The sequence below is a fragment of the Malus sylvestris genome, chromosome 9, assembly GCF_916048215.2.
Source record: "Malus sylvestris chromosome 9, drMalSylv7.2, whole genome shotgun sequence".
Classification (NCBI taxonomy): domain Eukaryota; kingdom Viridiplantae; phylum Streptophyta; class Magnoliopsida; order Rosales; family Rosaceae; genus Malus; species Malus sylvestris.
The window spans coordinates 15,299,108-15,311,086 of NC_062268.1; the positions used below are offsets into that span (position 1 = coordinate 15,299,108).

Consider the following 11,979-nt stretch of genomic DNA (forward strand, 5'->3'; position numbering starts at 1 on the left):
AAAAATGACCAATTTTCTTAATCATTGGACTGAAATAGGACAAACCGGTCATTGACAAGCATGCACAAAACTGAAATGACAGAAATACCCACATATGAATTGTAAAAACTCACATGTGATGACATTATTTTCCTGATTTCGAAGAAAGAGGTATGAGCTTTGAGTTTTTGGGTTGAGTTTAGATATGTGAGAATGCATGTGCATGTCGTAATATACAGTGAGCATATCCTGAAAATTTATCAAACAAAACACCAATTTTGTAAACGTAAAAGTATTAAGTTGTATACAACTAGCATAAGCTCACATCTCACTATATACTTACTATTTCTCTCCATATCTGACATATGAAAGACAGTGGTTTGACACCAATCTATTCTTAAGCAAGAGATAGAAAGCTGACTAAGGGAGTGTATACAAGTAGTTGCAAGCAATTTATTTCCCTTGGCATTACCAATCTCTTTCATTCTTGTATTGTGTATTTGTAATTCATTCATATATGTTTTATTTCCATACTAAAACATCTGCATTCTACAGTATACACTACCAGTAATGCAAACAGAAGAACTGTGGCTCTTTAAAATTGTTGGATAGCTCCATTGTGAAATGACAAAAAGCAGTGGAAATATAGAGATTACCATTTATAAGCAGCCTGGGGAAGACCTAGTTAGGGCTTGTGTAGTACATATCAGTTGAAAGCTTAGCAGTAATTTTATTGGGAAAAAAAAGGACTTTTGGAAGTCTCTTTGTTTTGTTTGTTTGCCTAGTTATTAAAAAACAAAAGACTTGTGGAAGCAAAGCAAGCAATTAAACCCGTAGCTTACACGTTTTTGGTTTACACGTGGATGCAATTCATTGGTTTAAATAACAAAGAAAATGGAAAAACCTCCCCCCACGCAGGGAAGAGGATCCTCTCCTGAGCTCAGGATGTGATCCTCATGATTAGTCCATCTGGATCGTTCAAATTTAATCCAACGATTACAAACAGGAGGATATTCTAAAAATTATAATAATTGCAACCGTTAGATTACATTTGAATGATCTAGAAAAGCTGATCAGAAGGATCCTCATCCTAAGCTCAGGAGAGGATCCTCTTCCCCCAAACAGCACATATTGGGTAAGAACAGTCTGAAAACATGATAATGCTTAGCTGGCAATCGAATAAATCAACGGTCAGAATTCCCTGACAGCAAATGCTGTTGTTGAGGTCGAATATACTTGTAGGAGTAGTCCAGCACCTTAAGCCACCTTAAGCCTTCAATCATTGTGTCTTCTCTCTCTCTCTAGAACGTGTGTTGTGTTTTCCTCTCTGTATCTCTACTTCTCTACCATTCATATATTGTTGAGTTGAAGATTTTTTGGAGGAGAAACAAAAAGCAATCTCTTATTGTTTGCTCGTAATATTAAGAGTTGGTTCTTTCCAAAAACAGAGAAAGGAGATCAGAGAGAGAGAGAGAAAAAAAAAAAAGAGACCAAAGTTTGAGTCTAGCATCAGGAAGAGGAAGAGAATTCAGCTAGCAAAGTTTGTGAAAGCTGAAAATTAAGGCTCTGCTTGGATAAAAAGCGTTTTGAGGTTTGAATATTTTTTTCTTTTGGAAATGGCTGCGGAAGAGAAGGTTGAAGAAGGAGATTGGGAGAAAGAGCGATAGAGGATACGCGCAAAAAAAAAAAAAAAAAAACCCAAATTAGAAGAAATTCAGAAGAAGAAAATAACCAAAAAGGAAATCTTGGGTTTAGTTTTTTATCTGCTTCTGCAGTTTCTGCGGGTAATTCTTCACGTCTTTTTAACTTGAACTTGTTTCATTTGAATTGCAACTAGATATTTCTCTGTTTTCACTTTTCAATGAGAAGCTCATTTTCAAAAACATGTTTTTCATTTTTGTTTTGATACAAGCGATATTGGAAGGGGAACTGAACTCGTGATACGTTGAGTTCAAAGGAAAACGTTTTTAACCAATTTACATGTCACTGCAAGTATGTTTTTTATTTTATTTTTAGAAGAAAAAATGGTGCAAGATTTCTTCTTTTCTTTTGATTCATGTAGGATTGGAATTAATCTGCAAAACCCATGATTTTATTTTTCTATCTTTTGAGGAAGAAGGAAACTAACAAAGCTATTTCAAGAACATAGTTGGGATTTCCAGTTCAAACCTTGTTTATTTTTTGCTAAGAAGCTCAACGTTTTTTGTTATCCAAAGCAGAATTCTGTTTTTCTTATAAAAAAAAAAAAACACACATAACTTCCCATGATTCCCATCAGATGCTACACATTGCTCATGATTCTAGGAATCATATTTGCATTGCTCGCATTGTTTGCAGGTTTAACAATAATGGCAATGTCCGCAACTATCGTCAGCACCGACACGATTGTTCTACCGGCCGCGGCCGCGGAAACTCAGCCACAACAAACCGCAACAAAACTCGTTTCCCCCATCGAAATCGAGTTCGTACAATGCGACTGCTGTGGATTAACAGAAGAGTGCACACCTGCGTACATTGAGCACGTGAGGGAGAGATATCAGGGCCATTGGATTTGTGGGTTGTGTGCAGAAGCTATAAAAGATGAGATTGTTAGGTCGCAGAAGAGGCTGATCAGCACGGAAGAAGCCATGGCCACACACATGAACTTCTGCAAAAAGTTTAAGGACTCAGGGCCTCCTCCAAACCCTACCATTCACTTGATATCCGCCATGAGACAGATTCTCAGGCGCAGTTTGGATTCTCCGAGGGGGGGTTTGAGATCAACTCCAAGTAGTCCTACAAAGATAAATGCAGGCAAAGGGCTCACAAGGTCTGAGAGTTGCTTCCCGACTCTGACTGGTTGAGGATATTTGATTACTGGATAATATATTGGGAATAAGGATCAAAAGTTGGGAAAAAGTTTGGCGAATTTGCAATTTTATTTGCTGAAAATAAAAACCCAGAAAGGAAAAGCAAGGAATTTAAATGTTAAGGGTAGATGTTTAATTTTAGTCGTAATTTAATTAAGGAGTAATTAGGTTTTCATCCTTATTTTTACTACTCTATTGATTAAAACCTTATTACTTTTCAATTTTTGATCAAGGTCCTTTGTATTAATAATATCATTAATTATTTCAATAATAAAATATTTTTTATTTCTAAATATATTCATTTAATATTAAAAATGTTACAATTAGTATATTTATATTTATGGCTAAATTTTTTATCATATATTTTTATTTTTAGTTTGTACCCATTTTTAATTTGCAACCCTTTTTTAATTTGTACCAATTTTCCTTTCAATTTTAATTTGTACCCATATATTAATTTCTTTTTGTGCCCATATTTTTTAAAGTTTTATTTGTATTGTACCCATATTTTTTTATTTATTTGTACCCATTTTTATTTTTGCTAAATGTACCCATTTTGAAGAATGTACCCATGTTTTGATATAATAATTTTTTGGTTATTTTTTATGAATGTACCCATGTTTACACACACACACACAATAGTATATTTATATTTTAATATTTTTAATCCCACAAATTATGTTTTTTATTTAAAATCTCATTACTATAAACAACTATAAATTTTAATTTTTAATTTAAAAAATATAGTAACGTACATAGAAATAAATTATCAATTAATTTTAGGGACTTGGATCAAAAATTGAAAACCAACAAAGTTTCAGTCAAAGATTATTCATAACTAGGGACCGCATCCAAAGTCTCCCTTTAATTAATTAGTATTGAAATACAGAACCTTTTTTTCCTTTAATTTTCTTTTGGTTATGTTGCTAGAATTTTGATATTTATGAAACTTGAAGGTGAACTTGTCTACATGATATATATATATATATAAAAGTTTATGATAATGGAAGGATTATTCTGCAATGGAATCAAGAGAAATGTGGAAACCTACACATGGCCTGCATGCAACATGGAAAATACCCACCTCTCTACAACTTTTTCCTACTGTTAAATGCTACGAGCATTAGATAACATACATTGATTTAGATTACCAGGTTTATTGTGAACCCGTGAATTTAGACCATCTAATGCCGGTTACATTTAATGTTAAGAAAGATGGAAGTGAAACAATGAGAGGTCTATCAATTCAACCTAAATTAGAAAGAATTGAAACCAAAGATGACTATGAAAGGTAAACAAAGAGGTTTTATAAGGATGGAGATTCCCTCCCCTCCTTTTTTTACCTCCCCTCTAGAGATCGTCAATTCTAACCGTTAAACCCAATAACCGCGGATAACAGTCCGAATGGATTGGATCTGGATATGAAAATTCGGGTATGGTATGGATATGGGGAAAAACCATGAACTTTATTCGGTTATAGCTTTGGATATGGTTATAAGGGTCCCCAATCCATATCCGTCCCTGAATCCAACCCGAATATATTGTGTTTGTGTATATATATATATTTGATATATAATATAATTTTATTCAATTAGCAAACCCTCCATATACTAATTCATTATGCATGCATCAAACCCTATACTATCTTTATTATGCACCAAACATCATGGATGGGGCATACCAACAACCTCATCAATTCAATACTCTTATTGTTATACTCAACCAAATTAATTCATTGAATCATTTTATATATCAATTATCAAATGTTCCAAGTTTATCAGATTCATCTCTCTTCAAGAGTCTCACTGTCAAGAAATTAATTCATTGAATCAATTTGTTTTGTCTTCCTTTCGTATTTGCTTTTGTCCTCTTATTTTTTTTTATTGGACCAATTTATCATATTGGCTTATCATAAATAGCTTCAAATATATTGTTATGTTTTTTGTAATTAGATGTTGCTATTTAATGATGGAATTAGTATCTACTAAAATTTATAGTGCATCAATTGGATGAATATAATATTTTTTTTAATTTTTTGACGAAGATGGACATAACCGATAACCAATTGAAAATCCGTTACCTGGTGGATATGGTTATGGATAATCCCCGATGGTTAATTTGCGGTTATGGATATGATTAATTTTTATGGTTATGGGGATGAATATAGCATTTCCGTCCTTAAACCGAACCGTTGCCATCCCTACTCCCCTCCCTCTCCTCCTCTAACATTTTTTTTTCTTCTTTCTCTCCCTACAAAGATGAAATCTTGAGCTTTCAAACAGAAAATGAAAGAAGAAAAAAAAGGAGGAGAGAAAATCCTTATCCGTTTTATAAATCATAGTGACTGGCACAACACAAACACAACACAGAAATGCAGTGACAACTAAGAAAATAACACCAGAATCAGAGCCACAGAGGCACCATTTCAGTGACTGCTGGACGGTGGATGGAACAAGGGAAGGATATGGGAATCGGATCTGGTGCACTGCATGAATGGCCACAATACAATTATACTAGTTTTCCCATCAGATTTGGACCCACACCAAGTTTTATGTCCGTTAGATATATTCTTCAGTATCTGTAACTCAATCATTGATTACCAGTAGATCTTTACTTATCTAGTGCTTGAGCTTCAAGCCTTCAAACGTGTAACGCAACATGGCAACTTGGTATGAAGAATATTTGTTTCCTAGGCTTTAGCCATTCCAAAATTTATTGGTTTTGTTAGGGAGGGTCACTCACCCGCATGATTGAATGTCAACCGTTGATTGAATGTCAACCGTTGATTGAAATAGATCTTACATTTATCAAAGACTGACAATCATTCACATTGATTTCTTTGGTCTTAAATATTTTCATGGAAAATATGCCGTTTTGAAATAAAATTTGTAGTGCCCCTTTTTGCTAGAAACTTGAAAGGAAATAAATTTGAAATTTCAAAGAAATAAATTATCAATCTTGATACACGATGACTTTTATTGTAACCTCCCATGATATATTTAAAGATTTTTAGTATGATTTAGATTGATCATACCAAAAGTCAAGTAATACCAACACAATAACATCAACAATCATCTCGTATCTTCGTATATCGCATTAAGCATATCCAAATTACTCATTAACTTTGAATTCGGCAAGTCAAAATTAGATAAACTCGCCAACTAGACTGACAGAAAATATAATATGAAGAAATTAAGTGTCTTTTTTCCTATGAAATGGTGGCTAACTTCTGAGAAAATACATATTCCTCAATTATTTAATATCTCATTTACCTAATCCAATAATAAGATAATACATTTCACTCAATCATCATCTCTTATTTTATATGGTATTATAATTAATGGTCACATGATTCATTCTTTCTTGTCTTTGTATCAATAGGGATTAATTAGTTTTCTAGCGAAACATATGGTCGCTTGTTTAGAAGTGTTTTTGAAATTACTGAAAACGGTTTTAATGAAAAAGTTTTAGAATCAATCCTTAGTAAAAGCACATATGAATTCTGAAAATGCGCTTAAAGTGCTTTTGGAACAAAAAAAAATATTTTTCCCAAAGACTCTTTTAGTCATTTATAAAAAAACTTCCAAACAAACTATATGTCATTGCTCCGACATTAATATGATGAGCAGAAAGTGAAAGAATGTTTTGGTCCGGAAGCATTGCAAGACTAATGCGCTGAGCCTTAAAACATTTACTTGTTTTTCGGATGGGACATGATTGATTGGCATCGGAGTGGTGTGGATGCAGTTGAGCATGACATGGGGTGCCTACGATGCCCACTTCGGCCGAGATAAATCGACAACAACGAATTTCCAAAGGAGTTGCCGCTAGGGAGCGGAGGGATGCAATGGTGTGGAAATTGGTTTTGGGCCTGGGCCTTGACTTTTGTTGTTTTGGATTAGTTTTGAGCAGTTTCGAATAAGGTTTTGGATTTAAAAATTTTAAATCGAAACATGTGTTTTAGAAAGAAAAAAAAATCAAAAATTTGAGTCCTCTTCTTACATTATGGGTTGATATGAAATAATAAAAATGAAAATTAATGAAAAGAGCTTGAAAACTTTGAGTTTTAATGATAATGACAAAATAAAGGGTAAAGTGAATAGTACCAGGATTGACTTTTTAGTGTAAAAATGTGGTTTTTCGTTAAAATGAACAGTACCGGGTGTTTTTCGTTAAAGTTCTCATGATAAAATGAATGAAGGGTAAAATTGTAAACCTAACATAAAAAGCCAAACCCTAGTTGATACAAAAAGCTATTTCCTCTCCTTTCTCCTAATTTGCACTGCGTCGTTCACTCGTCTTGCGATTCAGCCTCCCCTTCCGCGCCGCCACTTTCCCGTCTTCTCCGACCTCGATTGCTCTCATCTGGACATCCAGCCTCCAGGTTAGGGTTTTATTTTTCGCATAATGTAAATCGTATGTTAATTTATTAATATCGTAAAATGTGAGGAGCTGTTGAATAATGATTAAATTTTCTGTAATCTCATTTTCTAGGGTTTATATTACTGTGTATTCTGTTTCAAAGGAAATTTAATCTTCAAGAAGTTTCTTTGAAGCTTGGTGCTCACTTCTTAGTGGCAGCTATTACCAAATACCATGAGATTTTGAAGCCCTATTGAGTTTTCTGCTCTGTTTTGTCGTGGTTCTTGAATTTTAACTTGTGTTTACGGCGGGATTTCGCTAACTCTGATGTACTAGATTGTAGGGTTTGAAACTAAATCAAATATTTGTGTATTCTAAATTTTTCTTTCTTATTTTGTTTTCCGCGAAGAATGGAATCCACGATTAAGCATGCTGTTGTGATCAAGGTTATGGGACGGACTGGATCTCGTGGGCAGGTGACTCAGGTGAGAGTCAAGTTTCTGGATGACCAGAACCGTTTTATCATGAGGAATGTCAAGGGACCAGTGAGGGAGGGGGATATCCTTACCTTGCTTGAGTCCGAGAGGGAGGCAAGAAGGTTGCGGTGATCAATCAGAGATTGTCTTGTTTATCGAAGCTCCTATGTCTCTGTTTGTTGGGGAATGACTGTTGTTTTGCCAATTCTGGGTATTACTAGCATCATAGACCTAATTTTTGTCATTGAGATTTTGTTACGGAATCGTTCTAAACTAAATTGTCTGAGAATGTTTTTTGTTTGTTTGAACGAGTAACAATGTTCCTGCATGCTGTGTCGAATTTTTGCTTTCCTTCTTCCCTGACCTCATCTTATTGTTATTGAGCAACAATTCTGGTTCTTAAAAGTTACCATGTTTTGTGGCTTCGTCGGAGTTGAAATTTGGTATGTAATTTGTCTTGTTCTTTGTTTAGAAGGGTGAAAGGGAATAGGTTCTTTGTAAGAGAAAATACATCATAAGGTTCTGGTTCTAACACTCGTCGAGGGCAACTATCTGGTAAGAAACAATTCAACCGACGTAGAAGAGCTGTCGAGTCTTGTAGCGTCGGCTGCAACCAAGCATGGTGTTAAGGTTACTGGTTGTGTGATGAATCCCAAGTCGAGTGGGCAAAGGTGTTCTAGTCTCTGCACCACTGTTGGGTAGCTTTGATGTGTTGTGTTATGTTGTGAGGTCATCAAGCAACTAAGAAGAAACTAGAACAGCCTTTGCCCACTCGACTATGGTGGGAAGAGAATCAGCAACCAAGAAGAGACCGAATTTTGATAAAACTCACATTGTCATCTAATTCTTACGAGTATTGTTAATATTCCCTAAATTTTTGGTGTTCTTACCTTTTGGTCCTTGGAATTTTTTTTTCGTTTCTGATTTCGAGTTTGTCTCTGACCTTCCGAAAGCTTGTTTAAGGTCGTTTTTGTTACAATCTTACAATATAAACGGGACGTTTGCACCATAGGCGCATTCTTATTATTTGGCACAAGCAATCAGAGAAGAGAAAAAAATCAGTAGTCCAGTGCAGTGGCACTAGATACACACCCTCAGGGTCAGCCGTGTGCTCAAGTTACAAATAACTTTTTTCAAGCTCGAAGCTCTTTGTAAACACAAATGCAAACTCGAATGATATGAATTTTTGGACTATGTTGCAAGGAGAAAGATTGTTGGTTTAGTAATAACGTAAAGAGAGATTATATTCACATACCCTAAATTACTTCTCATACATCTTTTTAATTTTTTTAATATTTTCTACACATAACTAATACTTGATAAACTCCATTTTATTCCCCCATTCGACGTCGTTTTACAGCCGGTCCCACCCTTTGTACTGTGGCAGGCCAATCATCGCGACAACATTATTCGTTCGCATCCTCCAAAATTCGGAATCCAAAATCCAACCGATAGATGATCACCTACGGCAATCGGATGAACCTGCCCAAAATTCGTAACAAAAACTATGGAGCCACGTGGTAATTAGAAAGCCCCACACCCAGTTTCGCAGTTCTGCAGACAAACCCATTTGTTGATTTTCCTCCACTTTCTCGGGAACCAAACACTCGGTAGCAATGGCCGGTTCCAACCTCCTTCCCTTCCTTTTCCTCCTCTGTTTTCTTGTTCCTGCTGCGCTCTCGATCCCGCCCGACCTATCCGACCGTCCAAAAACCTTCATCGTCCACGTGTCCAAATCAGACAAGCCCGCCCTCTTCTCCTCTCACCGGAGCTGGTACACCTCCATCATCCAATCCCTCCCGTCCCCCCACCCCACCAAACTCCTCTACACATACGACCGCGCCGTCCACGGCTTCTCCGCCCCCCTCACATCCTCTCAGGCCACCCAGCTCCTCTCCCACCCCGCCGTCCTATCCGTCACGCCCGACCAGCCACGTCAGCTCCACACCACTCACACCCCCAGCTTCCTCGGCCTCGCTGAATCCTTCGGCTTATGGCCCAACTCCGACTACGCCGACGACGTCATAGTCGGCGTCCTCGACACCGGGATCTGGCCGGAGCGCCCGAGCTTCTCGGACTCCGGTCTCGGTCCGGTTCCGTCCCGATGGAAGGGCACCTGCGTCAGTGCCCCGGACTTCCCGTCCTCCTCCTGCAACCGCAAGATCATCGGCGCCAGAGCCTACTTCGACGGCTACGAAGCCTACATCGGACGATTAATGGACGAATCGAATGAGTCGAAATCGCCGAGAGACACCGAAGGCCATGGGACACACACGGCCTCCACCGCCGCCGGCTCCCCGGTCGCTAACGCCAGCTTGTTCTCGTACGCTCGCGGCGAAGCCAGAGGCATGGCCACCAAGGCGAGAATCGCCGTCTATAAAATCTGCTGGTCATTTGGGTGTTTTGATTCCGACATTTTGGCCGCTATGGATCAAGCAATTGCCGACGGCGTTGACATAATTTCGCTCTCCGTCGGAGCCAGCGGTCGTTCTCCAGCGTACGATCGAGACTCCATAGCCGTCGGATCCTTCGGGGCTGCCCAGCATGGTGTTCTCGTCTCCGCCTCCGCCGGTAATTCTGGGCCCAACCCATTTACGGCCACCAACATAGCTCCATGGATTCTCACAGTCGGCGCTTCCACCGTTGACAGAGAGTTCCCAGCCGATGTTATCCTCGGCGATAACCGGGTTTTCGGAGGTGTTTCATTGTACTCCGGTGAGCCTCTAGTCGATCACCAACTTCCATTAATATACGGCGGAGACGCCGGAAGCAGGTACTGTTACGCAGGGGCTCTCAAGCCATCGAAAGTCCAGGGAAAAATTGTCGTCTGTGATCGCGGCGGCAATGCGAGAGTCGGAAAGGGAAGCGCGGTGAAGCTAGCCGGCGGGCTCGGGTTTATCTTGGCCAACACAGCCGACAGCGGAGAAGAGCTTCTCGCTGATGCACACCTTATCCCAGCAACAGAGGTGGGTGAAATCGCCGCCGATCAGATAAGGGAATACATCAGATTGAGCCAATACCCGACGGCCACAATTGTTTTCCGAGGAACTGTAGTTGGGACTTCGCCGGCGGCCCCAAAGGTCGCTGCTTTTTCGAGCAGAGGACCGAATTCTCTAACACCAGAGATTCTCAAGCCCGATGTGATTGCTCCTGGAGTGAACATTTTGGCGGGTTGGACTGGGGCGTCTGCCCCCACAGATTTGGACAATGATCCTAGAAGAACCGAGTTCAATATAATTTCGGGAACATCTATGTCGTGCCCGCATGTGAGCGGCATTGCTGCATTGCTTCGAAAGGCGTATCCGAATTGGTCGATTGCTGCTATAAAATCTGCTTTGATCACAACAGCTTACACTTTAGACGATTCAGGTAAGAAAATCAGGGATCTTGCAACAGGGAAAGAGTCGACGCCTTTTGTTCATGGAGCAGGACATGTTGATCCCAACAGAGCTCTCAATCCCGGGTTGATTTACGATCTCAATGTGAATGACTATGTTGCATTTTTGTGCTCGATCGGGTACAGTCCAAGGCAAATCGCTGTTTTCTTAGGAAAGCCTACTGGTTCTGATATATGCACAAAGAACAGTTTGGCTAGTCCTGGTGATCTGAATTACCCTTCACTTTCCGTCATCTTGAGCTCGGATCAAAGCCTGGTTAAGTACAAGAGAGTCGCTACGAATGTGGGGAGCAATGTGGATGCGGTTTATAAGGTGAATGTTACTGCTCCGGCTGGTGTTGAGATCAGCGTTTCCCCGAGCAAGCTGGAGTTCAGTGAAGAAAACCAGAGTCTGAGCTATGAGGTTACATTCAGGAGAGGAGTTGGGTATGATGGCGGAGAGCGATACGGGTCTATTGAGTGGACAGACGGTAGCCATCTGGTGAGGAGTCCGGTTGCTGTGAGGTGGAGCAGCACTCGGTATACAGCTTCCATGTGAGATTTAGCATTAAGGTTGTTAGGCTAGCGTTTGGGTGATCACTTTGCTTTGTTTTGTGCAATTTGTAAGTTATCGGTTAGCCCACTTTTATTCATACATGAAGGGCTGGGGATGCGTGTATGGCGTTGTATGCCTTGGCTGGAGGGCCTTGTCGAATCCTACGTTGATGTAAAGTTTGCTTAATCAATAAAGCTCATGCATTGGCAACCAAAATAAAGTTTTCTTAGGGGAAGTAATTCGAAATGTCTCAATAGGCCTATACTAGAAATTATTGTCAGCACGTTGTTGCGGGATTAAAAATTGTTAAAAGCACTATGTTCGAAAGATATAAAAGATTGTATTATAAAAGATTAATACAATTCATTGCTATATTTAATT

The 11,979-nt window shown here is 38.9% G+C and overlaps 3 protein-coding genes across 3 annotated transcripts; all 3 read left to right on the forward strand.

The window, feature by feature from the left end:
- Positions 1–1,237: 1,237 nt before the first annotated feature.
- Positions 1,238–3,013, forward strand: LOC126583235 (uncharacterized). Its single transcript, XM_050247564.1, has 2 exons — positions 1,238–1,763; positions 2,317–3,013. Exon 2 carries the CDS (start codon positions 2,328–2,330, stop codon positions 2,820–2,822), a length of 495 nt encoding a protein of 164 aa, XP_050103521.1. The 5' UTR covers positions 1,238–1,763; positions 2,317–2,327; the 3' UTR covers positions 2,823–3,013.
- A 4,032-nt stretch (positions 3,014–7,045) lies between these two features.
- LOC126634387 (40S ribosomal protein S28) lies at positions 7,046–7,994 on the forward strand. Its single transcript, XM_050304897.1, has 2 exons — positions 7,046–7,212; positions 7,600–7,994. Exon 2 carries the CDS (start codon positions 7,601–7,603, stop codon positions 7,796–7,798), a length of 198 nt encoding a protein of 65 aa, XP_050160854.1. The 5' UTR covers positions 7,046–7,212; position 7,600; the 3' UTR covers positions 7,799–7,994.
- A 1,119-nt stretch (positions 7,995–9,113) lies between these two features.
- Positions 9,114–11,818, forward strand: LOC126634386 (subtilisin-like protease SBT1.4). Its single transcript, XM_050304895.1, has one exon. The coding sequence runs from the start codon at positions 9,283–9,285 to the stop codon at positions 11,599–11,601; it is 2,319 nt and encodes a 772-aa protein (XP_050160852.1). The 5' UTR covers positions 9,114–9,282; the 3' UTR covers positions 11,602–11,818.
- The last annotated feature ends 161 nt before the right edge of the window (positions 11,819–11,979 follow it).